The 27,159-nt window shown below is 40.0% G+C and overlaps 5 protein-coding genes across 13 annotated transcripts; 1 reads left to right on the top strand and 4 right to left on the bottom strand.

Annotated features, from left to right (window-relative positions):
• Positions 1-74: 74 nt before the first annotated feature.
• LOC149407457 (Prefoldin chaperone subunit family protein) lies at positions 75-2,436 on the bottom strand. Its single transcript, XM_089626503.1, has 9 exons — positions 1,962-2,436; positions 1,822-1,879; positions 1,600-1,757; positions 1,417-1,512; positions 1,228-1,261; positions 818-936; positions 587-628; positions 430-501; positions 75-336 (listed from the first exon to the last, which is right to left on the bottom strand). The coding sequence occupies exons 1-9, from the start codon at positions 2,391-2,393 to the stop codon at positions 280-282; spliced, it is 1,068 nt and encodes a 355-aa protein (XP_089482629.1). The 5' UTR covers positions 2,394-2,436; the 3' UTR covers positions 75-279.
• A 10,654-nt stretch (positions 2,437-13,090) lies between these two features.
• LOC149407456 (transmembrane E3 ubiquitin-protein ligase FLY1-like) lies at positions 13,091-18,402 on the top strand. Of its 8 annotated transcripts, none has more exons than XM_089613940.1 (16): positions 13,091-13,311; positions 13,681-13,830; positions 14,137-14,212; positions 14,409-14,530; positions 15,039-15,151; positions 15,315-15,375; positions 15,694-15,760; positions 15,833-15,910; positions 16,013-16,170; positions 16,271-16,330; positions 16,429-16,522; positions 16,739-16,798; positions 16,973-17,140; positions 17,217-17,545; positions 17,645-17,761; positions 18,117-18,402. In XM_089613940.1, exons 2-16 carry the CDS (start codon positions 13,699-13,701, stop codon positions 18,216-18,218), a joined length of 1,737 nt encoding a protein of 578 aa, XP_089470066.1. In that variant the 5' UTR covers positions 13,091-13,311; positions 13,681-13,698; the 3' UTR covers positions 18,219-18,402. The 8 variants fall into 8 exon arrangements, with proteins under 8 accessions (XP_089470066.1, XP_089470083.1, XP_089470090.1 ...); XM_089613957.1 differs by having other exon boundaries at positions 13,092-13,311; positions 14,140-14,212; XM_089613964.1 differs by having other exon boundaries at positions 13,104-13,439; positions 14,140-14,212.
• A 125-nt stretch (positions 18,403-18,527) lies between these two features.
• On the bottom strand, positions 18,528-19,922 carry LOC149407455 (Leucine-rich repeat (LRR) family protein). Its single transcript, XM_089613988.1, has one exon. The coding sequence runs from the start codon at positions 19,624-19,626 to the stop codon at positions 18,553-18,555; it is 1,074 nt and encodes a 357-aa protein (XP_089470114.1). The 5' UTR covers positions 19,627-19,922; the 3' UTR covers positions 18,528-18,552.
• Positions 19,923-20,309: 387 nt separating this feature from the next.
• AAC3 (ADP/ATP carrier 3) lies at positions 20,310-22,906 on the bottom strand. Of its 2 annotated transcripts, none has more exons than XM_089613924.1 (4): positions 22,732-22,906; positions 21,826-22,233; positions 20,995-21,366; positions 20,310-20,806 (listed from the first exon to the last, which is right to left on the bottom strand). In XM_089613924.1, the coding sequence occupies exons 2-4, from the start codon at positions 22,204-22,206 to the stop codon at positions 20,510-20,512; spliced, it is 1,050 nt and encodes a 349-aa protein (XP_089470050.1). In that variant the 5' UTR covers positions 22,207-22,233; positions 22,732-22,906; the 3' UTR covers positions 20,310-20,509. The 2 variants fall into 2 exon arrangements, with proteins under 2 accessions (XP_089470050.1, XP_089470052.1); XM_089613926.1 differs by lacking the exon at positions 22,732-22,906 and adding an exon at positions 22,617-22,728.
• Positions 22,907-23,028: 122 nt separating this feature from the next.
• On the bottom strand, positions 23,029-26,340 carry LOC149407453 (protein kinase and Mad3-BUB1-I domain-containing protein). The gene is made up of 14 exons (XM_089613923.1): positions 26,276-26,340; positions 26,052-26,202; positions 25,779-25,936; positions 25,609-25,699; positions 25,432-25,542; positions 25,276-25,360; positions 24,906-25,009; positions 24,754-24,825; positions 24,584-24,673; positions 24,349-24,506; positions 23,960-24,014; positions 23,751-23,885; positions 23,545-23,666; positions 23,029-23,462 (listed from the first exon to the last, which is right to left on the bottom strand). Exons 1-14 carry the CDS (start codon positions 26,314-26,316, stop codon positions 23,282-23,284), a joined length of 1,554 nt encoding a protein of 517 aa, XP_089470049.1. The 5' UTR covers positions 26,317-26,340; the 3' UTR covers positions 23,029-23,281.
• Between the last annotated feature and the right edge of the window lie 819 nt (positions 26,341-27,159).

Here is a 27,159-nt window from a genome sequence, read left to right as displayed (position 1 = left end):
GGGGCTTTCTCATAAGAAATAAAATCATCCGATTATTTCCATAAGCTTTCATATATAGTAACTGGTCTTTGAGCTGAGCAATCGTGATATGGCATTGCACTAAATCTAATTTTATAAAGTCACATCTGGGTCAAATATAAGGTACTGATCCCTACACAAAAGTCCTCTCACTATCGTTTCATCTTTTCTCCCGGCGGAGCGATGGGTATTTTCTCATCCCCACAGTGAAAACTGCCGTTTAACTTTGTTGAATCTTAAACCCATAATGACACAGGTTTACTATTTTCTCATCATCTTGAATCTCGATGCCGGCTTCGAAGTTTGTGAACCAGAAATCTGCACATAGGGAAATCCATAGTTCATCTTGTAAAAAATAGCCGATATTACGATCGCTGAATTCTTAACGGCCTTACTTACACCTAAGGTTACCTGCGACGGAGTGTGTTTCTGTGAACTCGATTTTAAATTGTCGGCACGCTCGACAATGGAACCGGTAAAAGCCTGTGTTTAAGGAACATATGTCAAATGAGTATATCCACAAAACCTCACAGGCTTCAAAAGAGAATAGAGTTAAATCCGAACATACTTTTTGACTTTCAAAGCTTGGCTCTGGAGTTGGGATATTAGTCTGTAGCCAAAAAAAAAATGAATTAGGTCAAATATATGCTTAGATTTCTCAGTATCAACCATCAAAAGCATTAAACAGACGAGTATAAGCTTCAGTGTTCACTTTATTTCCTATGAGTGAGTTTGTGGATACGTGTACCTGAAATAAATCAATAAATAAAGTCTGCAAAGTTTGAAATGTCTTAATAACCTGACTTGGCGAAGAAGTAAATTCTTGAACCTTGTCATCCAACACAGTAGCCACCGTGGATTTCTCAACAAACTTTTTCGTGTTACCAGAATATGTATTTCCATGTGAATGCAGTCCACCTGAGAACGATACACGAAAACTATAAAGCACATAAAACACTTTTAGATTGATAGTTAATGTTTTCCATCGCATATCTCAAACTTGAAAACAGCCTTCGGCAAAATTCCATGGGTAATGCATTATATGTTTAGACCCGACAGAGGAAGCCTGAAGGTAAACTTGCCTAAGCTTTACTTGTTTTAAGTCTTACAATTAAGTAGGGAAATACACAGAGTTCGACATAAAATAAAAAAACAGGGAAAACCAAATTCCAAGCATACACATCAACATAATCTGAGTAAGCAACTAACCTTTGGGAATAGGTTCTGTTGTCAAGCCTGTGCACTGAAAATTAGAAGAGCAAATATAAACTCTGTTAAGATATGTCAGAAAAAAAATATATATATAAACTCTGTTAAGACTAAGAGTAAATTCGAACTGATTTTAAGTATACACAACAGATCACGCAAAGGAAAGGAACAAGTTGTTTTTTTTCGTACATTTAACTCTTCGTCAAAATCTTGATCATGATGATGCCGTTGATCTTTTATTTTTCCAGTGAGAAGCTCTTCTTCCTTTGACCCATACTCAGGTATCTATCGAAATCATGAAAGAGGTATAAGCATTCATCAAACTGCGAATGTGATTTCCGAAAGGAAAAATGTTGAAAACTCTGGATTCACCTGTGTACTCTCTACTTCATTAGCTTGGACTTTCTCACTCTCTTCTTTGAGTTCTTCAATCTCAAGTTCGTCAAACCTGGCCATGATCCGAGCATACTCTTCTTCATCAACCACAGCTTTTTTTTCCTTTTCTTCAGAAGAAACTTGCTCAACCGGCCCTGAAATATCACACCACAGTTAATAACAAAGGAATGTCTTTCTTCCGAGTATTTCAGCATTAACCTCGTTTCGAATCACTTTCTTCGACATAATCCTCTCTAATCTCAAATATCCCATCCTCCTGAAACCGAAAATTTAAGACCAATCAATCTACAAGGTACATTTCTGGTCAAAACGATTCTCAAACTCAAACCTAAACTCACCGCTAGTTCGGAAGCCGTTTTGCTGAAGAACGAGGCCTCGGCTCGGAGGTCCTGAACGACAGCGTTGACGGAGCTGAGCTGCGACTCCAATGACTTTCCTCGCCGCCGGAGGATCTCGAGAGTTTGCTTCGCCGTCGCATCGGCGTAGTAGCCTTCTCCGAGAAGAACAAGGAACTCGTTGGTATGGACCAGTCGGCCGGGGAAAAACGCCGCTTTCCCGAGCGGAACCATGACGTCATGGTGGAGGCTCTCCGGTAGCCTCTGGACCAGGCTGATCAGGTTTGCATTGTCGGAGACGAAACCGCGGAGACGATCAATCTCGGCGTGCGCCGAGGAGATGGAGTCTTGGATTCTCTCCGCCGCCTTTTTCGCCTCCTCCGGTGGATACTCCGCCGCCAAATTCGTCACAGTGCCTTTCGCTGCCGCTTCCATTGAGAGAAAGAGCACTCTGGACTGTTTTCTAAAGAGGGAAAATGGACATAAAATATTAGTTTTAGATAAAAATTCTATAAATATACCAATTAACTCTTTAAAATTTCAAATTACTCGTTATCTAATTAATATTTGGACAAATTTTTTTTTTTTATGATGATTTTTGTTCATCGCATTTTTGGATTACCATTCAGAACCGTTTGTGGTTCGATCCAAGGTCGAACTCTATGACCACACATAAATTAAGTGTGATGAAATTCTTCTCTTCTCTTTGTTTTCATCTCGTTATTGATCTCTTTTGTGCTTCTTGCGTTCGTCATGCTTGTCGTTCTCGTCGTGTTCTTTGGATTTTTTGAGTCTCCGAGTCCTTGAATATTTGGGTCTTCGAGCTTTCGGATCTTTGGATCTTCAAGTCTTCAGGTCTTCGCATTCTTTGTGTTCTTCGGATCTTCGAGTCTTTGGATCGTCGAGTCTTCGAGTTTTCGGTCTTTGGATCTTATAGTATTTGGGTCTTCGAGTCTTTGAGCTTCAGATCTTTCTCGTTCTTCTTGTTCTTCATGTTCGTCGAGTTCTTGAGCCTAAGTCTCCTCCAAGGATTGACTTTTCGGGGAAACCGACCTGAAATCGCCTTACCGGAGAGGACCTATACCAGTTCGACATTTACCATTTTCGTTCCAATTTACCGGTGCTTTCCGGTGCTTTCTGTTACTTTCCGGTGCTTTCCGGGGGGTTTTTGTTCATCGCATACTTTTTTGTCAACTTTCCTTGGTTTTCAGTAGGTAAGTTTCTGTGGTTTCTCAAATTCTGAGATTTTTTCAATTTTTTTTTTATCATATTTTACTTTAATCCATGATTTCACGTGTTTGAGCAATGAATATGAGTTTATTGGTTGTTTTGTATGGTGTTCTATGTATTTGTAGGTTTAATCCGAATTAAAATGTTGATTTTTAATCCGAATCTGAGTTTTTTATGTTGTAGATGATGATTTGATGATAAATATGATGATTATGATGTTCTTGAGTTGATGTTCTTGAGATGAATATAATGATTATGATGTTTAACGATGTTTTTGAGTTGAATATGATGATTTGATGATGAATATGATGATTTGTGATGATGAATTGATATCATGTATTCGTTGTATGAACTATGAAGTTTGAAATATGAAAAGTATATTTATTTTTGTAAAATATTTATCTGAATACCCCTCGGTTTCCTACATTTTTTATCGGTTTCCTCTACGGTAAGCGATTTTCTGCTGGTACCGATTTCCTTTATTGTCTGAATACCTCTCGGTTTCCCCTCCGGTAAGCGGTTTACCCCCAAAATTGAAGTCCCGATACAGTAACAGTAACGGTAGGGTGAACCTTGGTTTCCTCAAGTCTTCAACCCTTTGAACTTATCTCCAAAGCCTTGCCTTCAATTCGTGAAACCTTTTCCGAGACCTTGCCTTCAACCCGTTAAACCTCTTCCGAGACCTTGCCTTCAACCCGTTGGTCTTCTATCTGAGTCTTCATATCATCATGTTCTTTGCGTTCATCGTCGAGTCTTCGGATCTCCAAGTTAATCTTGGATCTTCATTTCCTTCGTGTTCCTCATCGAGCCTTCGAATCCTCGCACCTTCACCTAAGAAAACAAAACGTAAATCTAGAGGGACGCGGAGGGTTTTCTCTAGGCGTGCACTCCGACGCTTGTATTGTGTTCTTGGTGAACGATTTGTGTTTGTCTCTATATTTTCTAGAGAGAGAAAGTCGTGGTGTCAATTGTGTAGAGTTTTGACAAGTTGAGAGAACTTACCTTTGAATCAGGAGGGATAGGTATTTATAAGGGCTTGAGATTTGTCTTGGTCATGAGTTAAATGCAAGAGAGGTTGAAGGCGATTTTTGCCTTATGGCAAGTGGGGTTGGCGGCAAAACCACTCGTGGTGGGTTTAGTTGGCGGTAAAAAGGAGAGAAGGGGTTGGCCGCAATGAGCTTTGGACATGTTGGGGGTAAGGAACCTTGGGCAGGTTGACGGCAAGGCTTGTTTTGTGCCAAAAATGGATTGAAGACAAGACTTATTTTGCGGCTAAACTGGGTTGACGGCGAGGCTCATTTGCTGGCCAAAATGAGCTGAAGGAAAACCTTATTTGGTGGCTAAAATGAATTAAAGGCAAACATTATTTAGTGACCAAATTGGATTGGCGGAAAGGCTTATTTAATGGCCAAAATGAGTTGAATGCAACACTTGTTTTGTAGCCAAAATGAGTTGAATGCAAGATCCATGTTGAATTCAATCGTCAGATTGAAGTAGTTCTTGCTGGAGAATTTGTTTACGAGTTGCTGTGAGGTTTGTCTCGAGCATTTTGTTTGTCAAGCAAATGGGCACTAAATTCTTCTCCAAGGTTAAAAGCTTCCATATTGTTCAGATTAATTACATAAAAGGGCACGGGAGTCTGGAATCTCGGACCCATCATCAATGGGGTGGTTGAGCACCATTGATGAAGAGAGAGAAAAAAGAAACAAATTAAAACTGTAAAAGAAGAGGAAGAACCTAAGACCTTTTCTCACCAGAAATCGAATGGGTTTCTTTGGCGGAAGAGCTTCTAAATACATGCAAGAATGGTGGAGGCAGATGTTCTAGGGTTTGAGCTCCTGTCAGTTTCAAAATGGAAAGAAGCGACATTGTGGAAGGGTAAACTTTTGCCCTTAGAAAAGTCGACATAAATGAAAGGTTTAAAAAAAACAGATAATAAAAAATAAAAAAAAAGATAAGAAAATGAATAGAGCGCATACATGCATTGTGCACTAATGTATGTCAAAATAAAAATATATAATATGTACGTACATAAATAAACACATAATGGGTTATATCAAAAGAAAAAAAATATATATATATAAATATATATACATATATATATATATGTATACTTAACACACACACATATAATATATACACAAGCATCCACATGCGTGAAAATATATATATGAGCAATGCTATTTGTCCCGATTCACGATTAGTGATGATCCACTCACGTGTTGACACGTGGCAGTTCGTTGCCACGTGTCAATACGTGAGTGGATCGTCACTAATCGTGAATCGGGACAAAAATCAATTCCGTATATATATATATATATATATATATATATATATATATATATGTATGTATGTATATATATATATATATGTATGTATATATATATATGTATGTATGTAATAAAATGGTAGGCCTTCAATGACTCAAAATAAATTTCAAGGGCACCATATGGGATCCATGCGTCGAGAATAAAAATTAGAGAATTTCTCGTACGACAAATAGCATAAGAAATCAGAAGGTTAATGTTGTGTCGTCTTTTTCACAAGGAAAAAATGACACATCGAGAGTAAAAAAAATACGACACGTAAATCCAATGTACAAGGCTCAAACCCACGAACAGAGAACTTAAAGTCGAACCCCGAGTCAAATTCTAAAGAAGTTATATGAAACAACTCGAGACCACGTAGACGAATCACATCTCGAGACCACATCAACAAGATAATTTACAATGGATCAAGACCACGTCAACAAGTCACATCCCAAGTCTACGAGACAATCCTCGAGTACGCACAACGACTGGAGACCGCGTCTAAAAAGACATATCTCAAGTCTATGCGACTATCGAAGACCACATCTAGGAGACCTCTTTTGAGTCATCACAACGACTCAAAATCAAGTCCACAAACTCATGCATCAAGCTCCGAATCAAGACTCATAAAATGTCTCTCAAACAAGCTCTCAGATGAGACTCTCATATGAAGTTCTCATGTTCACGAACGAGGACCCAAGAAACTCCAAAGATTAACGCCACAAAACAACAACCTTGTCGCCAACCCAAGATGTCACGACCCGCGAGCGTCGTCACCTCGCCCGCAAGCCGCGACTCGACGGAACCAACATCACGTAGCGGGAGCATATCATATATGAATAATATAATGTAAACAAAACATTTAAAGTAAATACATAATTTACAAAACATACAATATACGAAATACGATATTATTAAAAGTGCGGAAACGTTTACAACAAAAGTGGTTATCGGAAATCTCGGGAAATTTTTCGTTTTTCTTTTAGAACTAGAAGTCGTATATCGACCCTTATACATACATATATATGTACATAGAAGCCCCCGACTTTACATATATACACGGGATAAGGTTTAAGGAAGAGTCGATATTATTCAAAACATTATATATATAGAGGTCTACTTCCCGAGCCAGAACCCATAGCCCGTAGGTCAAGAGATACGCGTCCCGTCTCAGTTTCCTTCTCGATCGTCTACATTGCCGCCTTGCCCTTATCTACATTACCAAGGGACATAAAACTATGAGTCGAATGACTCAGCAAGCGGGAGTCTAGCCTATGAAAGAAAAGCAGCTAATGCAAAGCATGTGACGTGCGAACAAGCAAACAAGAATGCAGGATGCAGCTATCACCTAAAAGTGACTAATGAGCGCGCATCCTAGAATACTAGCCGTCCCGCAAGGTTATACACTCCTCACTGCTATAACCTCCGGTCCGACTAGAGACCAGTTTTCAACTTCGAGCAGCAGTCGTCAACTGATCTAAGTTTTAACACATGTCTGGGATCCACTAGTGGTACTTCCTTCATCATGACGTCAGCGCCACTGGTCTCTGGCATAGTGAGCTCGCGAACCGCGACCATCACCCACTACGCCCCGGTGTGCTCAAGGCAGCTTCCGGTGAGTCTTCCAGCAAGCAATGAGCTCGCGATGCGCGACCTTCACCCATTGCTTCGAGTACTCGGCGCACGGACCGACATGGCCCGCCAAGCACAAGTCAGGGACTTGTGAGTACCACCGACACGAGTTTAAAGTTTGGGTACACTGCAGCTAGCAGCGTACACGTTAAACTTATATACGGAAGAGCGTGACGGGATAAACCCCGAAAGAAATTATTGTTTCCCTTTGAAGCTCGTTTAGTGTTTTAGGTTGAAAGCTCGAAATGTGACTTCCGAACTCTCTACTCTCGATTGAATTTGAGAGTCTATCGCTCTTCCGTCCTCTCGATTCTAACCTACTTCCTAGAGCTAGAAGAGAAGTCTAACCACACACAAAGCAAACAAGGCTGGTTCAAGTTAGCGTTTGAACCTAACGGGCGAACCCGAGCTAAGTTTTCAAGCAAGAGTGGCCGAAGCCTTAACTTTCGAGTTTATTCATTTTTAGGCTTTTACCTACTCTTGTTTACTAGCAAGCAAATGCACAAACAAGCAGGATTATACCCTTGGTAAGTAGTTGACTTATGTCTCCACACTTACCCGGAATTGTTCGATAGAACGCTTGACAAGTCCTGAAGACGTCTTGCTTCACACGTTCTTTGAGGCACCTGGCACTTGTCGAACGTCGAGAGAACTAGCATCCGGAGTTGAACATCTGTTAGTTATTGGATTCGAGTTTACTTAAAGATAATAGGGTTCGTTGTCGGGATTAGAGTCGGTTCGGAATTCGAGAATTTAATTTATTATTCCCCGGTTTTTCGGAAGTTTATTCAAGACTCACGTATCCTCATATCGAGAGTGATACGAAATAATGTTCAACGAGTACTCATGAGTCTTAAATAAATTAAATAATCCGAAATTAAAAATAACCGAGAATTCCAAATGAATAATTAAATTAAATTCATAAACATTATTAAATAAATAATTCTAAATTATTTATTTAAATACTGAAAGTACATATATAAGAGTATTTAAACGCTGTAAGCGATTTAAAACTCACGAGTTAATCGAGCTTTATTTCGATAACTCTATCAACTTGAGATCTTCAGAGGCTAATCTCAACGCTCTCGACTCGTCTGGTTCCCGTCCGTCCGTCAATGTCTGTAAATCAAACCTGGAACCCAACGACGAGTTAACATCTTAAAACCAAATTCCGATATCACATAACTCAAAACCCGAACCCATAACCCAATCAAGCGAACTCAACATAAATCCAACTGACCGGAAACGACCACAAAACTCAAATCGAGGCTCAGACTTTATCATTATTATTTGTGAACTAAAACGCATACCCGAGACCAAGTTCACGGCCACAACAAACATACGGCTCAACCAAGTCACACGGCCAAGACAACACACGGCCACACAAATCCCAAACCAAACAAACTCACGGTTAAGACATCACTCAAACAAGTATTCAGAGTCTTAAGTTCATCATCACAGCCTCAGATACTAACAACAAACAAATCGCAGAATAAAAAAGCCCCAAAATCAAACCCTAGTTCATCTTATTTTCGGCCAAAATCAAACAATACCCAGAAATCCGAATCCAATCTTCAAATTCAAGTCACAAACATCATTAATCGAGTCTAATGAACAATTAAAACCAATCAATTTAACCGAAATCAACTCGGATTTGAAAATCCCCAATTCGGAATTTCAAACCCTAATTTCTCAGAAAAATCAATTCGGTTTAGCTTGTTCTTACCGAGATTTTCACGAATTCGGTGTCCTCATCGCTCGGTTGCTTGTTCCCGGCGTCTCCTTCTCGGGCGGTGGTCACGGCGAGCTCGCGGCGGCGTCGCGTCACTCAGTCGAGGCGCGCGCGATGGCTCGGCACCACGTGACGCGCGAAGGAGAGAGAGAGAGAGGAAGGCGAGTGAGAGGTGATGGCAGCGACGACGTGACTCGGCGGCGCTGTTCTTCCTCGGGCCGGAGCGCGCGGTGGAGCTCGGTGCTGGGTGATGGCGCGCGAAGGAGAGGAAGAAAGAAGAAGATGAAGAGTTGAAGGTGGTGGCGGTGATGATGGCTCGGTGACGAGCAGAGGAGCGGCCGAGAGTTTTGTCTTCTTTTTTTTTCGTCTGGTGGTTCGTTTGGTCGAGAGAGAAGCGAAGGAGAAGGAGAAGAAGAAAGAAGAAGAAGAAGTGGAGATAGAGGAGAGAGAGAGCGTGACCGAGAGAGTGAGAAAAAGAGAGAGATGAGAGTGATGAGGTGGCAGCGAGAGAAAGAGAGGGAGGCTAGGTGTCCGCGTCTCATCGTGCCACGCGTGCAAACGTGGACCAATCTCATCCTGCCACAACTCTCTTAAATCAACCCCTACTTCTCTTTTTCTTTCACTTTCGTCCCTCAAAACTTTGCACATAAGTCCTTTTAAAAAAAAAACTTCACAAGTAGAGCGTTTACAAAAGTTTATACATTACACAAGACCTTGGCCGCCAACCCCAAAAAGCCACCATGACCTTGCCTGCCGCCAACCTCACCCATGGTCCTCAACTCCTCCAAAAATCCCGCCATCTCACTTGATGTCGCAAACTGATCCATTGGCCGCCAACCTCCATGCACGCCGCCAACTCCACCATGTTGCCGCCAACCCAAGAGTACACGACCACTCCTTGACCCACAAGCCTCCAAGGCTCAAACAAGGCTTTTCATGTATCTCAAAGGCACTATAAATACCCTTCCCACTCTCATTCCAAGGTAAGTTCACTTGACTTGTCAAAACTCTACCAAACTCACATCACAATTCTCTCTCTTTAGAAAAAATAAAGACGAGCACGAATTGTTCACCAAGAACACAATACAACATGACTAATACTAAGTGTCGGAACGCGCTTCGAGAGAAAACCCTTTGTGTCCTTCTAGGTTAATTTTTTTCTTATGCGTTGGGTGAAGGTGCGAGGACATGAAGTCTCGACGAAGAACACGAGGACACGAAGACTTCGAGAGAAGATCAAGGGTTGAAGGCAAGGGTTCGAGAGAAGTTTTACGGGTTGAAGGCAAGTCTCCGGAGAGAGATTCCATGAGTTGAACGCAAAGTCTCGGAGAGAGGTTCAAAGATGTTGAAGAAAGCAAGAATCCAAGGATACGACAAAGAACTCGAATAACGTGGACGACCCCGAAGACTCGAAGATCCAAATATCTGGAAGCTCGAAGACCCGAATAATCAAACGCCCGAAGACTCGAGGATTTGACAAACGTGACGAGCACGATGGTCACGAGAAGCACAAAAAAGATTCATTAACGAGACGAAGACGACAAGAAGAGAAGAACTTCACCACAACCAATTTACGTGCGGGCATAGGGTCTGACCCTAGATCGAACCACGGATGGTTCTAAATATCAACCTAAAAACGTGGTTAACAACAAATATGCTTTTATAATCATAGCACACGTATTTTTGAGTGAATTTAGTGTATGGATTGATCGCTTTGTGACAACAATTACTTCTAAAGATGCTTAGCTACACGTTCAACTTTTTGTTTGACTATTCATCGTATGATTTCAACCTCTGATTTTATCGGTTCTGTTTTGTGATTCTTAGTCCTTACCTTATGTCCCTAATATATTTATCATTTTGATTGATTTTTGAGCTTTTCATTCACAACTTTTGCCCAAAGACATACTAATCACTCAACTCAGACTATTTACTTTTTAAAATCTACTATTACTCATAGTTTAGGTTAAAAAAACATTTAAATTAACTATGAAAAATTGATAATTTTGGAATAAATTTAAGGATAAAAGACATATTTACCCCCTGAATTAAGGCGGTCATGAGAATACACTCCTCGTACTATAAAATCGACTTATTTGCCCCCTAATATCAGTTTTTATAACATCATGGTCCTTCTGTCTATTTTGAATCCAAACGTCTGTTAAATTGACACAGTTTTATCACATGACAATTAAAAAAAGAAAATTTCGTAAATGTCTTTAACATCCTTTTGTTTTATTCATTTTAAAGTATTAAAATTAACAAGTAAAAAATTAAAAAAATCACTCTCTCTCTCTCTCTCTCTCTCTCTCTCTCTCTCTCTCTCTCTCTCTCTCTCTCTCTCTCTCTCTCTCTCTCTCTCTCTCTCTCTTTCTTTATCTTCGTTACATTGCTCTTTTATGTTTCTTTTTTTTCCTGCGATTTTTACTGAACTCTTCTTTTTCAATTTTATTATCAACAATACATGAAAATAGAATATGAACTCTGTCTTATGATCTTTTTCTTCTTCCTTCAAAGATCCTAAACACTAAAGCTGATAAATGGAAAGAAAAAAAAAAAAAAAAAAAAAGAGCTTAACAGAGCCATTTATTTCAATATCCCAAAACAAACTCAAATACACAAAACACATATCAAAATGACATGAAATTTTTCAGTTGAGAAGCAAAAAAGATAACAGAAGAGAAAAGTAAATGAAAACTCGATTTATTCTAGTCCACCTCGAGATTGATGGAGTCGTTGAATTCGGTATATATACAAGGAGCTTCTTCAACTCGTCGATCTAAGAAAGCTCCGAGCTTTCTCTTGTTGGAGCTTGTCGAGGTTTTTACAGGTGGTTGGGGACGTGAACAAACACACCGTTAATCTGAAACCCAATCACCTCCTCCTCCGTCGGAATCAACTCGTTCACGGCATCCTCAAGATTGTCAACGTCATTTTTGGCCAAGATCGACGCACACACAACTCCCAGAAATAAATGGAATTTGAAACCCATATTTTTTTAAATTTTTTTTTACCCAAATCATATCACCTCAAATCGCTTTTCTCCTTGGCGTGCGACGACGAGGAGGGCCTCTGAGACCGAAGGGGCTTTTTCTCGGCATCGCCATTGCCGATTCCTCATGTAATTTTGACTCGTTGTTTGGGTTTTTTTTGGACTGAGATTTCGGAGCTAATAGAAGAGGCACATTTTTTGGTTCAGTTCGTTCGCCATGGATAGAGAGAGAGAGAGAGAGAGAGAGAGAGAGAGAGAGAGAGATATGCAGTAAAATGTTTCATGTTTTAATTGTAATTTTTTTTTTAGTTTTGAGAAATAATTTTTTAATATAATTTTTTTTCTCTCATATTAGATGCATATTATACATAAAGCCTTAATTTTACCTATCACATGAGAGTCATGTGCTTATTTAACTGACGATTTGACAAAATTTTAGACGGAAGGATTAAACTGAAATCAAAACAAAGATTAAGGGGAAAATATTTAGTTTTTAAAGTAGGAGGAGTGTATTCTTGTCGACGCCATAATTCAGGGGGCAAACGTGTCTTTTATTCTAAATTTAAAAGTTGGTTACGTGGTGAATTTTCTTGAAAATTTGGTATGGTATGTTTCTATTGTCTTTTATGTTTCTTTTTCTTTCTTTATAATGTCAAATATTTGCATATAACATTTATTTGAGGTATTGATTTAGAAGTTGATGTTTTCTTTCTTAATAATAATGAGGCAAAGATTGTTTATCGCTCAAAAAAGTGGGACATACACGTTCAGTTCTCAAATTTCATCAAAAAATTTACATGAAATATTTTAAAATAGTGATTGTTTTAAAATAAAAAAATTAACATCAATAATATTATTTACTTGGTAATTACCAAAACTCGACCAAAACTCAAATATTGACACATTTAGTTTCAAATCGATCACGAATTAGTTGATTTTTGGTTGGTTTTTGATAAGTGTTAATTGGTGTTGTTGTTGTCAATTTTCATTTAAAATAATGTTTATAAACAGTAAAAAAAATTAAATAGAGCATAAAACATAAACAATGTTATTAAAAAAAAAACACGCTTACGCGTGCAATTTCCACAATGTATTCTCATGGCTCATCAACGACATGTCGTCTTTTTAGCAGCAGGCCCAGGCCCAAAAGATCCCGTCAAATTTTAGGCAAAATAACGAACCGTCGTTGATAGCGCGTGGTTTCGCAGTCGCATAACTCTCTCTCACTTATATGTAGTCTTCTCTTCTCTCTCTGACTTCCATTTTACCAAAGCTCGCGACTTTCGCCTTCCTCAGACGTGTCAACCCTTCCAAATAATTTATATATAAGAAAAATACCACTACTCCAGAAACCAAACTCAATTATTGTAAAAACAATAATAGCTTAAATTATTATATTATAATATTGTGTTTTTTGCGTAATCATATGTGTAACTAATTCGATTATGGTTGGTGAAGGTATATAATCCCGAAGAAGTCGCATTTTTGGTTGCTGTTGTTATTGTTGCTTTGAGCGAGTTAGGCTGAGATGGTCAATTAATTAGTCGTTGAGCTTTCTCTTTCTCTTTCAGATCAAAATTTTGGGGGTTTGTTTCCGATTGTTGACTCTGCTTCAAGCAACCCCTTTCTCTTCTTTCTTTTTTCTCTTGATATGGGTTTGTTGATTTTGGTTTCTTCTTCGGGGGTTTCGCTTTCTATTAGAACATCATCAACGGCAATTAGTAGTGATAATAACAGCCATCTCGCAAGTCAAACACAATAAATTGTTGGAATTTTAGTTGAGCTTCTTTTTTTTCTTTTTTTTTTTTTATTATTATATATATATAGTGCGGACACTACTTTGAAATGGTGAGCGAGAGATTAGGAATTCTGAGGTGGGTTTGCTTTGGATTTTGGGCGTGTTTAGTTGTTTTAGAGCCTGTGGCTGTGTTGGGCCTCAGACCTCTCAGAGAAAGGGCTCGTACTTGGGACGATGAGGTTGGTTAAATTAATTACTCTCTTTTTTTTTTAACAATTCCATCACTTTTTTTTTTTTTTTTTTCGTGTGTTGACTGTAGATTTTGTGAATTAGGTTTTGGTGATCACTAGAAAGAGGTTTAGACACTGCTTTATTTGCTTAGTTAGACTGTTGTTGAATCAGACAATGTTATATATATATTGAAGAGAAAAGACCATTAGAGATTGATTTCAGATCACATGTTCAGGCTCTAGTCCATTGAATTCGTTAGATGAGAATTTTGGTGCTTATATTTCTTGTTGGTGGTTTGTTTGTTTTTCATGAAGCAGTGGTTATTTACTAGGAAAGACGAAAGTGACATTGGTCCGTTTTCTGCATGGAATATTACCGGAACTTACAGAGGTTCGTTTCGTTCATTTGTTACCATTCTCTCTTTTACTTTACCACGTGTACTTTTACATGAGAGTCATAAAGACTGGAACTTTTTCTTTTTATATGATTCCTAGTTGATGTATATCACAAGTTTACAGTCATAGAGCTTTGTTCATTAACACTAACAAATTTGTGCATTACATTGCGCTGTGTTGCGGAATTGCAGGGACTTGGAAGTTTTCCAGCAATAGCTCCTCCAAATTTCCCGATGTAAAGAAATTCTCGGGAAATTCTGTAATCGAGTTATTTAGTACACCGACAAAAATAAATGGCGTACACTATGTCCAGGTGAGTGATTTCTGCTGTTTCTAATAAATGCCGTGTTGTTTAAATTTGAGTTAATGGTTTGAACTCTGAGCTTGTCTGCTACATTCTGCTTGTCTCTAAGCCTTTATGTGTGCGAAACATACAAATGTGTCCAACATGATTTTCATATATACTCGTAGTGAGAGTCTATTTTTCGATTTCCTCTAGGTTCTTCTCAGATGATATTGTGTTGCTAAGATTACCCGGTCCTCGGTATTTGTTCGTGGTTTATACTATTTTTTTAAAAGGTCTGATAAGCATATCGTAAATCCTAAATCCGTCGATAATCCATCCATGCTTTGCAATCAACATAGGAAGACATCAATTTGAGCAAATCTGATATGATATGAACTGTTGCGCATGCATTTTATTTTCTTTTCTTTTTCCTTACTATTCTTTTCACACGCTCCAAGTATTATAAGGAAACGATATTTTATGTTATCAACATATAGCTTCTGTGATTTCATTCCTCTTCTTTGCTGACAAACAGGGTTTAATTATTTTCCATGAATTTGACAACGAGAACAATGCTGGTAATGTTCAAATCAGAGTGGAAGGAGTATACATTTGGCCTTTTAGACAGCTTCGAATCGTAGCTAATAGGTAAAATTTCCTGATTTTGGGTCTTGTTAATGTATTCATATTTTAACTTATGCTTGGAGTTTTACTTTAAACCCGATTAGTCTTATTAGTAGTTAGTGAAACGTGCTTTATATGCAAGTTACATTGAAGTTCTTACTTATGTTTTCTCACTATGATATCGCAGTCCAAAGGATGGAGAGTTAGGCCAAGATGAAGATTACATACTATCTAATCCATATCATTTGGTGAGTTTATCATCAATGAAGTTATATATTTCTGTTTATAATCTCGAGTCTTAAGAGCTCCTCACAGGTTTTAGGTTTGAAAGATGTACTAAAATAAAATTCCTTTGTTGATTCCCATTCAGGAAAGGCCTATAAGATGGTCTCTTTTTTTTTCTTTTTTTTTTAGGAATTGATGTTTGTGCGGTAATGTTTCTTCTGGTTACCTCATTCGTTTATTTAAGTCATTTATACAAAAGAACATTGTCTTTATTTTTGTTCACACACCAATGCCCCCGAGATACTTCTGACTCTTACCTGTTTTAATTACCTCTTGAACAGCTTGGAGTTTTCTCGTCTCAGGTGTTCCAAGAATCTCCACGAGATAAAATATGGAGGAAGAAACACTGTAATTTTCTACTTCACTGTGAAATTTATTTCCATTCTCTTTTTTAGTCGTTTAATTTAGTTTCGCTCGCAGCACCGATATATGAAATGGAGAAGCATTGCAACATCGAAATCGCAGCCCAGATTTCACGAATCTCGTCCAGCCAGAATGGTACTGAAAAGTCTCTCGGCGTGCAAATAATCTCAACATTTGTGTATACCATATTTCCAAAACCTTTTCTTGTTTGTGAACAATCACTGAAATTTGTTGTAGATGGAGAACGGGACAAGTATCAATTGGAAGGACTAATGGAAAGTCCCTCTGTGGCTGACGATGGGGACTGCTTTTCGCCCTTACTACTAAATGCAACTTCAGTCAATATTGAGGTCTACTACAACAAGGCAGTGAACTATACGCTAATGGTCACTTTTGTATCCTTCTTCTATACATGTCACGTTAACCTGTAAGAACAATCAGAGGCAGTTGTGTAGTGTGGCAGCTTTTCTTTGCTTTCCTTAATGTCTGTCTCAGGTTTCGTTCCTTCAAGTTCTTCTTTTGATTCGGCAGATGGAGCATAGCAACACTCAATCGGTACAAATTAATTTTATATTCATGAACATAGTTTTTTAGAGGAATATTATGATCATGTTCTAATGATGTGTTATGATGTCGATGTTGCTTGTTCTCAGGGCGCTTCTAAAGTCTCTATTATTACGATCGGACAGCAAGCCATCATCGATGCTTATCTTTGCCTTATACATCTCACCGCAGGAATTTTAGTAGGTAAGATTCGCGGTCAATCTTTTTTTTGGTTCCATAGAAGTGTTGTTGGCCTTTGTTTCAAGTGTCGGGTATCGTTTGGGAGTTTGTGGGTCAAAACTCTCTGGGCGTGTTTCAGTCTTTACAGCTGATCATAGATCGCAGCACTAGTTTCCAGTAGCTTTGTGGCTTTTGAACTTTGAGCTAAGTCTGTTTTTAATTTAAATTGCACTTGACCAGCCTTCAAGTGGAGAAATTTGTCTAAGAATCCCAATGGAGAACTTGGCCCTGAATCAGAAGGTAGCCTGATTTGTCTGTATATATACCGGAACTTTTGATCCAATATTCAGATAGATATGGGATTCAGATGTTGCCAACGCCACTTAGGAGATATGTAGCCCATTTGTTTGAACATAATTAATTCAGAGAACGAGTTGTTAATTCTTCGTTTGAACGTTGCTGTTGTTGTTGCAGAGTCGTTGTTTAACGCGTTTGCAACGGCTGCTTTTTTCAAGTTTGTGGTGTTCTCGATATTCGAGATGAGATATCTTCTTGCCATATGGAAAGCCAACAGACCGACCAATAGTGGAGATGCCTGGGAGACTATGAGGCGCGAGCTCTCTGTTCTATACACCCGTTTCTGTAAGCTCTCCTACTATTACCTCACTTCACAGTCAGCTTTCCAGTGCTCGTCTGAATTTGTCTGTTTGTTGCTCAGACGGGATTCTCTTGGGAGGCATTTTGATGATGTACGAGTTCCACAACTACCTGAGACTCATCATCGTGGTGATGTACTCGTTCTGGGTGCCTCAGATAGTGACGAACGTGATGAGAGACTCGAGGAAGCCTTTGCACCCGCACTACATCGTGGGAGTGACTCTGACTCGCCTCGCCGTGCCTCTCTACATATTCGGGTGCCCAAACAACTTCATGCGGATCGAGCCCGACCGCACTTGGTGCGCCGCTCTCGTCGCATTCGTGGCTCTCCAAGCGCTCGTTCTTCTTCTTCAGCACTACCTCGGCTCTCGCTGCTTCATCCCCCGTCAGGTTGAACATCATCGTGTTTCCCTTTTTTAGCCATTTGTAACCGAGACGGTCTTTGTTTAATATTGCTTTTGTTTCGGTTTGTTATGTTTTTTGGCACAGATTCTACCGGAGAAGTACAGCTACAACAGGAAGTTTGACGAGGAAACAAGGCACGCCACGGACTGCGTGATATGCATGACGGCCGTTGATCTGACGGAGCGGACAATCGATTGCATGGTAAGAGACGCAAAACTCTATTTTATTTCTATGTAGGTTAAAAAAAAAAAAGCAAATGATGATAATATGAGAGAGTTACACAAATGCGTCATTTGAAGATGTTAATTCCATACATAGCTAAAGTTTTTCAAACCTTCCACAAATTTGCCGGACGATTTTCTCCTAATTTCGATGAATCAAAACTTGAACCATTAAAAACAAGGTAAACAAGGAGGAAAATAGCCTGAAAAGAGATATTTATGCGATTAAAAAGTAAATGGGTATTTGAGGGATTAAGTTTGAAGAAGGTAGTGAAAGTCATTTCCACTAATCACTAATAATAATAATAATAATATGTTGATTGCTTGTTTGGCAGGTAACGCCGTGCGATCATTTCTTCCATTCGCCGTGCTTACAACGGTGGATGGACATCAAGATGGAGTGCCCCACTTGCCGGAGACCGCTCCCACCGGCCTGAATATCATTTCCACAATTTTAGTAGAAATAAAAACACAAGCTTGAGATGAGAGAGGGAGGAGGGTTTACAAATATTGATATACTGATGATTATTCTTACTTTTCATTTCCATGTATCAAAATTTTTGTACATATCTCGTACATAATTTTTTCTTCGAGAATTAAATCAGCCCTTTTCTTCCTTTACATACCACATAACACGTATCCAATTTATTGCAAGTGTTCACCAAAAACAACTTTATCCCATTGGAATATCTAAACAATACAGTACAACATATAACACAAAGCACATCATGGACAAGAAACACATATATGAATAGATAGATAGATATAACTCTAATAACAATGGGAGAGGAAGGGTTGGCAGACGTTGAACGAGCGCTGGAAGGGCCGGTCGGGGAGGCAGTTTCGCCGGTCGTCGAGGACCGACCCTTTCTTGGACCCCAAGGCAAGGCACGCCTCGTTTTCACCGCACAAGAAGTTGTAGGAAACTGTCAAGTTGGTCAGCTTTGGGAGGCAGCAGATTCCGGCGGGGACGGCCCCGGAGAGGCGGTTGTGGGCCACGTTGAGGCGCTCGAGGCTTTGCAGCCCCGCCATGGAGTAAGGCAGCGAGCCATCCAAGGCGTTCGAGCTCAAGTCGAGGAGCCTCAGGTTCCTCAGCAGTCCCAGCTCCTCGGGGAGACACCCGGCGAGGTTGGCGTTGGTGGCCACGAGCTCCTCGAGCGTCCCCGCCAGCCTCCCTATCCCTTCCGGAAGCTTCCCGCCCGAGAACCGGTTGTTGGCGAGCACGAGAACCGCCACGCTCGCGTTGCTTGGGAACGAAGAAAGCCCCGCGAAGCGGTTGTTGTTGACGAAGACGGCGTCGAGGCCGTTGGCGAAGACTTGCGGCGGCACGGGGCCCTCGAACTCGTTGTAGCGGATGTCGAGGAACTTGAGGGCGGGGAGGTCGAGGACGGGGAACGGGAACGGGCCCACGAAGCGGTTGTTGCTGAGGTCGAGCTCGAATAGGAGGGTCAGGTTCGCGAGGGAGCGCGGGACCACGCCGCAGAAGCGGTTCGAGTTCAGGTGGAGCAGCGCCAGGTCGGAGAGCAGCCCCAGCTCCTCGGGGAGGAATCCGGCGATGTCGGCCCCGTTGAGGTCCAACCCCGCCACCGTCCTCGTCTTGTTGTCGTGCGGCGCCGGCGCGCAGTACACTCCCGTGTACCCGCACACGTCCGGGCCCCGCCAGTCCGACGTGGTGTTCATCGGGTCGGAGTACATCACTCTCTTCCACGCCTGGAGAGCCGTGTAGGCTCGCCGGAGACGGGGGTTCTGGTTGGTGTTGTGCTTCTCGTGTTTGGCGGCCGAGTTTTCGTTGAAGAGGAAGAGAGATGAGAAGCAAATGAGGAGCAGAAAGGGCAAGGAAGCCATGTTGCTGTTGTTGAATATTATTAGCCAGCAAAGATTAGTGTTCGTTTATTAATACTCGGCCCAAGACTGATGTTGAGTTTAGTGGTCTAGTCTTTGTGCTTAATCATGTTGTTCCTATAATGTTACTGTAAGAATTAGTAGATAATCATGTTGTTCCTATACTGATGATAATGATGATGGAGTAGAATAAGAAGAAGAAGATAGAATTGTTACAAGGACATGTAAAAGCGACGCTTAACTGTTACCGAAACTTACAAAGAGACAGAGAGCCTCTCTATTTGAAGCAGTTTTTAATGTATGTACGTTGAAACTTTGTCCACAGAGGATGGTTTTTTGCCAAGTGGGATTGGTGTTGCGCAATGAAAATGACTTTCCTCCTTTCATTGTAGTTGTTGGAAGTGGAAGTTTTAGCCAAAATTATGTTTTTTTTTTACCTTTCTTGAGTCGCAAGGAAGTCACAGTGTTACCTCGTACCTTAATGGAGGTTGAGAATATACCATCTCACTCCTTGAAAACTCTCGTCTTTTTCTTTTCTTTGACTAAGATGTTTCACTCACCGCATAGCATGAAAGCAATAGGCTTCAGCTAAAATCAATCTTGTATCAGTGCAGCTTTATAGCTTCAAAACCGCACTAATATTAGATGCATGTTAATCGAACGACATTGAGACCAATACAGCAACATTATGTACAATAATAATATGCATTTATATATTAAAAAAAAAGTGAAATCAATGTTCAGTAGGGATGTAACAAACAGAGAGGCAAGCATAGTCACATTACAAATATAATTCTCACAAAGCCAAAGCAACCACCACAACTCGAAATTCTTTCATTCTAAACAATCCACCACTCGTTACTTAGATTTCGTCGTCATCGTCATATTAACCGCCGCCGGATCCGTATTTCTTTCCCAAAACAACGACCTGAAGCTTATCGTATCCGGCGAGAACTCCGGCGCCGGCAACGGCACGCAGGATGTTAGCTCCGGCGCCCTTGAACAGCGACTTCGAGCCCTCCTTCTTCACGATCTGCCTGAACGCGTCCAGAGAGCTACTGTACTTCACGGCTTCCCCGGAAGTCATCATCATTCTTCTACGCACAGTGTCGATCGGGTACGAAGCCAGCCCCGCGCCGATCGTGATCCCCCACCCCAACATGAAACTCGCCAGGAAGCTATCCTGAAAAAAATTTAACAGCACCGAACACATAATAAGTGAAACCCGTTTGAGCTCTGTCATAAAGGTGAGCAAAATGGTTAACAGGTTAAACCTTAAACCCATTTTGAACGGTTAACAGTTAACCACTAACCGTTCAAAACGTTTTCAATATTACTCTGTCACGACTTTGATGAAATTGAAGGGCTTGCCTGCATTTCTCCGACAAGAAGCACGGGCTTGAGGGAATCGTACATCCCGAAGTAGAGCCCGCGGTACACGATGATCCCGACGCAGGAGATGTTGAAGCCGCGGTAGAGGCCGGCGATGCCGTCGGACTTGAGAGTCTTGCGATAGACGTCGACCATGCCGTTGAACTGCCTCTCTCCGCCTTTTTTGGCGGCCTTGGCGTCGTTGGCCAAACGCGTTCTCGCGTAGTCGAGCGAGTACACAAACAGAAGAGACGACGCTCCCGCAGCCCCTCCCGACGCCAGGTTCCCGGCAAACCATTTCCAGTACCCGTCCCTGTCTTTCTTGAAGTTGAAAAGCCTCTTGAAGTAATCCTTAAATGCAAAGTTCAAAGCCTGACATACACACAGACACACCCCCACAAGCCAAAGCACATTCAGCCAATATTAACAAGCATTGTAAGAGACTCAGGAACATCACAAGCATTATAAGCACATTTAGGGGTTTTCTTTCAATAAATTAGGAAAATAGCCAACGTTTGGTAAATCTTAGGTACATAGCCAACATTTGGTATATGAAAGTGGCTATTTACCTAAGATTTACATATAAAAATGGTTATTTACCTAAAATTTACTAAACGTTGGCTATATCGCAATGTCAAACGTTTAAGTTGACTATTTCTCTAATGGACCCTTTTTTTTTATCTTTCGAATTTAGAATAATCATTCAGGCAAATCAGGGTTCATGGTTTTGCTCCCGTTTCGAGATCGAATCGTGGGTCATGATAGAACTCTTGGATTTTCTTTTGGAATCACGATCATGGGGAGCAAAACAAGGGTTGAGAGAGGTTGGACCTGGGTGGGGAAATATCTGATGACGTTAGCGGTGTTGCCTCTCCAGAGAGCAATGACACCTTCGTCCTTCATGGTCCTCGCAAAGCAGTCGGAGATTCCCTTGTAGGGCTCGGAGAGGCGACCGGACTTGATCATCTCGTCCTGGTTCTGAATCAGCAGCTTGATGCGCTCGATCGGAGCCGCGGCAGTTTTGGAGACCGCCGCCGAAACGCCTCCCATCAGAAAATCCACAGCGAAACCGGCCACGCCTTTCTCCTCCGCCGGGGCTTCGACTAAGACACGGTCGTTTCGAGGGTACATGTTCGGGGAAAGCCTCGAAATCAGGCTCGATCTACCCTGTATTTTCTGAAACACCGTCGGATGCTGCGATGCATCCGCCATTTTTTCCGATCCAACCCGGAATTCGACCTGAAAACAATGACCACGATAAGGCATAATGTTGGAATCATACAGATACAGTTCTTCAAATGTATTGAGAAACAGTACCAGCGATTATGATAGTATTTTGGCTACAAATATATCTGATCCTACAAATCCTTATAAAATTTTGCCTATTTATCGTGATCTATCATAATGTGTACTTAGTTTGTATAAACAGATTATACGAAAGAAATACAACAAACTCCGATTTAAGAGCTTGTAATTGGGATAACAAACTCCCAGTTACACAGAAATCGTTAAGAAAAACAACTTTTTTTCTTTTATTTCCAAAAAAGCACGTCGATCTGTTAAAATAGAGCCAGTCAAGCAACAAATATACTAGTAAACGATCACAAGAGTTTCATACTCACTTGAGAGAAAATCCAGCTTTCTCAAAAACCATAAACGAGATAAATGCTTTCGTTGTAGAAAACATATCTATATAATCAATCATATAAACATAAATAGATTGAGGTAAACGCAAACCTAGAAAAGATCGTCGAGAGAGAGGCAGAGAGCTAAACAAGTGAAAGCTCAGTGAGAGAGAGAGAGAGAGAGAACGACACTAGGGTTTGGGGGTTAATGGATATGACGATTCTAGCCCTCGTTTGCTCGCTTTTTGTCGACAATGCCACTCTCCCCCGTTGTATATTACGAGAATGAATTCTATTTGTTTTTTCTTTTTGCTTGTGATACACTCGTACGATACAGCCGACAGCTTTGACTTTGACTACTCTTTGACTCCAGTGTTGGGCTTGCAATTAGAATCGATAAAATAAACAACTGCAAAACGACTATTAATTACAACAGAAGTTTGTTTGGAATATTAATTTATCAACAAATCTGTTTCAAGTACAATTCACTTCTTAAAACACAAGACGGTTTTTGGTTCGATAAAGTCTATAAAATGAGACCAACGATAGGATAGGTTAACACGTACGTTAACCATAATGGCTTACAAATATATAAACACATGGTCTAAGCATGTGCTTTACATTACAAGTACTATACAAGAAAAGCAGGTGCTTATTAGTTTCTAAGCAGAACACAAAGATGCTCTTTGCTTGACCAGCGATTCTTTAAGCTTCTTTAGGAGCTGAGGATTTGAGCACATGTAGCCCTGGAATGACTCTCTTAAGCTCCGCAGCGATTCCTTGTCGTTGTTGTAGTTGAGCAGTTTCGTGAAGAAGTTCTTCCACAGATCAACATTCCAGTATCTGAACAAACCAGCAATACTTGGTTACATTGATCAACCAGCATTCAAGTCACAAGACTTAGAGAAATCGACAAAGACTTTACCGTCGAAAGGTTGACTTGGGTAGGTAAACATAACCGCCATCTGGCAAAGCTTTCCCTTGAATCTCCATATACTGGTTGTGAAGCATCATGTGGACAATGACACAGACGCCGTATGTGTCTACCTGTTGGGATTGAGTTAGTTCAACATTCACGCAATAGTATTATCGGCAAAAAAAAAAACATGTGTGAAGAGAAGACTCTCTCGCCTGAAACTTCCACGGCCTATTGCATTGCATTTCGATGCAACGAAAGCCCGAAGTTCTGCAATCTCCCTTGAATTCCGTGCCGTCTGGAAAGAGACTAAGATCGATTCCCCTGCCCCAGTCAACAAGGCAAAGGCCCTGCAACATAATCTCTCTTTAGTTGCCTTGTGACTAAGTTATACTTTTTAACTCTAAATAAATACCAACCAAACCTGGTCTCGCCAAGAACCGCTTCGGCTTCGAAATTCATCTTCTACTAGGTCGTCACTGCACAAAAAAAAAAAAGAGAATCTGCTCAACACTAACACCATTATAAATTACATGTTAAAAAATACCATATTACAATGCACAGCCCCGTAGATTTGTCTTATTACACATAAGCGTAGCATTTTCACTTATATCCATCCTTGAATTTCCCTACTCAAAATCCAAATTCCTAATAAGGCTTAACATAAAAAGGTTGGTTTTCCTCCGTTAGAGATAATATTTCTCTAAAGAAAGATCTTAAGTTCATGCGAGGGCCAAAGGAAGAAAAAATCTTAATGTATTAGTGAAAAATCTCATTTAATTTTTTCACTAATACATAAAAAATAGAGATTACCTGGCGTAACGAATTAAGAGGTTATCAGGCTTAAAGTCACCATGAATGATGGAAGCGCCGTGCAAAGCTTCAAGCATGTAGAGCATCTCTATGGTGTAATAAATGCACAGTACCTCTTCCATGGACTTTCCAATAACTGCGTATGCATTTATAGCATCCTGTACAAGATTCCATGTCATCATTGTCGCTAAAAAAGACACAGGTCTAAAGAATATAAAGCAAACCATAAACCAACCTGAAGCGTCCCGCTCCCCAAAAAGTCACACACAAGTATGCTACAGTCGGAATACAAATGCATTCGATGAGCGAAACCAAAGCTTTGCCTCTGACATTATCACATGGAAAAACAAGAATAAGAAAACCATGTCCCAAAACAGTATACATAATAGCAAGAACATGACATACTTCTTCAGATGCGATTCGATGATCCAGTTGGCGATACATGTAGAACTCCCAAGGGAAAGGAGGGCTCTGAATCTACAAGAAATTAAAACATAAAAGGTAATGGAAACTTGTAGTCTGTAGGGTTAATAAAATATTGCTGATGAGTGCATTACCTTTAATGCAACAACATCTTCTGAATTGGAGTTAACGTATGCTCTATAAACTTGAGCGAAACCACCCTGGCCAGCGCAACCCTTGATTTGATACTTATTTCTACCTGTGAGTATCATCACAAGCATGGTGAGACTGAGAACTAAACTTGGTCCTCAAGCTTATGCCAACAACTTGCGTGGGAAGAGATCTACAAACGAACATTATATTGTTCCATTATTTTCGCTTCTTCCTTAAAAAATTTGGGCCTCTACACTATCGTCTTGTTTTTCCTTCTCAATCTATTATTAAAATTAAAATAAAAAAAATTGATAGATAGGCGGGTCTAGGTCTGATCAGCAACGGAAAGTGACATGAAAAAAGAGAAATCACCAATCTCAAGGAGCTTCTTCGACAGATTTGGCACAGTAGACACAGCTACTTTTCCAGGACAAGCCTTGGAACTTGAATGGCATCCCTGTAACATAAAGAATAAGAAAGAGAACGGCTAATCCAAAGATACAAAACTTTGAAATTGATATAACTCACTCTGTATCCCATAATCTTCTTCATCATCTTTCTCGACAGTTCTTTCATGGTAGAGCTGGACCACGGATTCACATAACTTTCCTCGGACTCCATGGATTTTCCATCATCAACCTGCATATGTAAATACCGTGTCAGCAAATGTGGCATGACGATTACAAATAGAGATGTTTTCCATACATTTTCAGGCGAAGTATTATAGGCTAAGTGAGTCATGCGATCAAGAAACGAGGCCTGTGCTTTCTTCAACCACTCAACTGGCTCGGCATTCCTGGCCCCACAATAACAATGACATCTTTAGGGAAAAAACCCATTACTTGAATTGAAAAAATCAAACGTAATGTGTGTACCTCATAATGCCCATCTGATAAACCATATGTGCTTCGTACAATTTCTCTTCGAACTCGAGAAACCACCCATACCATACATACAACATAGAATGGCCAACACATATCTTCTTGTCCAACATTTCAGAATAAACACTGCCATAATCCTCAGCAAACCCAAGCTACAAACCCATTTAGAACAAAATAGATATATGACCAACTGTAAGTGGAATTTCAATGCTGAAAAAAAAAAGTCTTAAAACTAAAAAAAGGAAAATTAGAATGAGGCGAGATTACGTGGATGAACCAGATCTTGAGGAATCGGAGGTCGTCTCGGTATCGAGCATCTTCCTTGAACTTGGCGATGCAGTCCGAGACGAGTGTTCGGATGTTCGATTCGGAATCGGTTGTCTTTAGGTTGAAATCACGGAGGGCGGTTTTGACGGACCTGGATTAGATTCGTTAGTCAATATTCAGAATGAATACGAGAGAGAGAGAGAGAGAGAGAGAGAAGAGTTAACCTGAGCCATGGCAAGAGAGGGTCGTGGTTAATCTCCGCCATTGTTGAAGAAAAGGAGTACTGATTCGGAGCGGGAAATAATAGAATGTCTCGTTAAGTTCAAACTTCAAAGTTCAATTTGCTTAGTTGATATGCTATTCCAACTTTACCCCTAAAGCTGTCGATAATTACGACAGTATTATTCTTTTCTTTTCTTTTTTGTTTTGTTAAAAATATTATTCTTCTTTACACAAAAACAAATTGCACATGTTAACCCTGGATTTTCACAGTACTCTCATTTTGTCCTTTAAAGTTGAAATTTGAATCGCTACTATATCCTTTGTAATCACGGCTACTAACAATCTTTAACTTATTAACAGTTCTTATCCTTAAATATACACAATTTAAAAAAAAAATCTGAAAATCGAAATGAAGGGAGGAAGAAAAGAAAGAACATCTTTTAAATCTTAGATTAGAGCAAATCTCTAGAAAAAGAAATGAGAAGTAGCTTATGCATACATTGACTTCGCATCACATAAACAAAAAACAGAAAATTAGGAAAATAGTTAACTTAAACGTTTGACATTGTTAAATAGCCAACATTTAGTAAATATTAGATAAATAGCTGTAAATAATGACGTGACCTAATATATAAAATTAGCTATTTATCTAAGATTTATATCTGTAAATACATGAAAATGACTATTTATCTAAAATTTATCAAACGTTGACTATTTAGCAATGTCAAACGTTTAAATTGATTATTTTTCTACTAATGGACCCTACAAAAAAAGAGGGGAGACAGAGAGAGAGTAAAATTGGAATAAAATAGTTGATTTTTAAATAGATGTTTAAATAATAAAAAATTAAGAAAGTTGAATATGGATTGGGATTTTTAATTTCAAA

The sequence above is a fragment of the Urtica dioica genome, chromosome 1 (assembly GCF_054948205.1).
Source record: "Urtica dioica subsp. dioica isolate 48M chromosome 1, U.dioica_male_clone48M_v1_H2, whole genome shotgun sequence".
NCBI lineage: Eukaryota > Viridiplantae > Streptophyta > Magnoliopsida > Rosales > Urticaceae > Urtica > Urtica dioica.
Note: the sequence above shows the minus strand (reverse complement) of the source record. Positions and strands in the feature narration are given on the sequence as shown.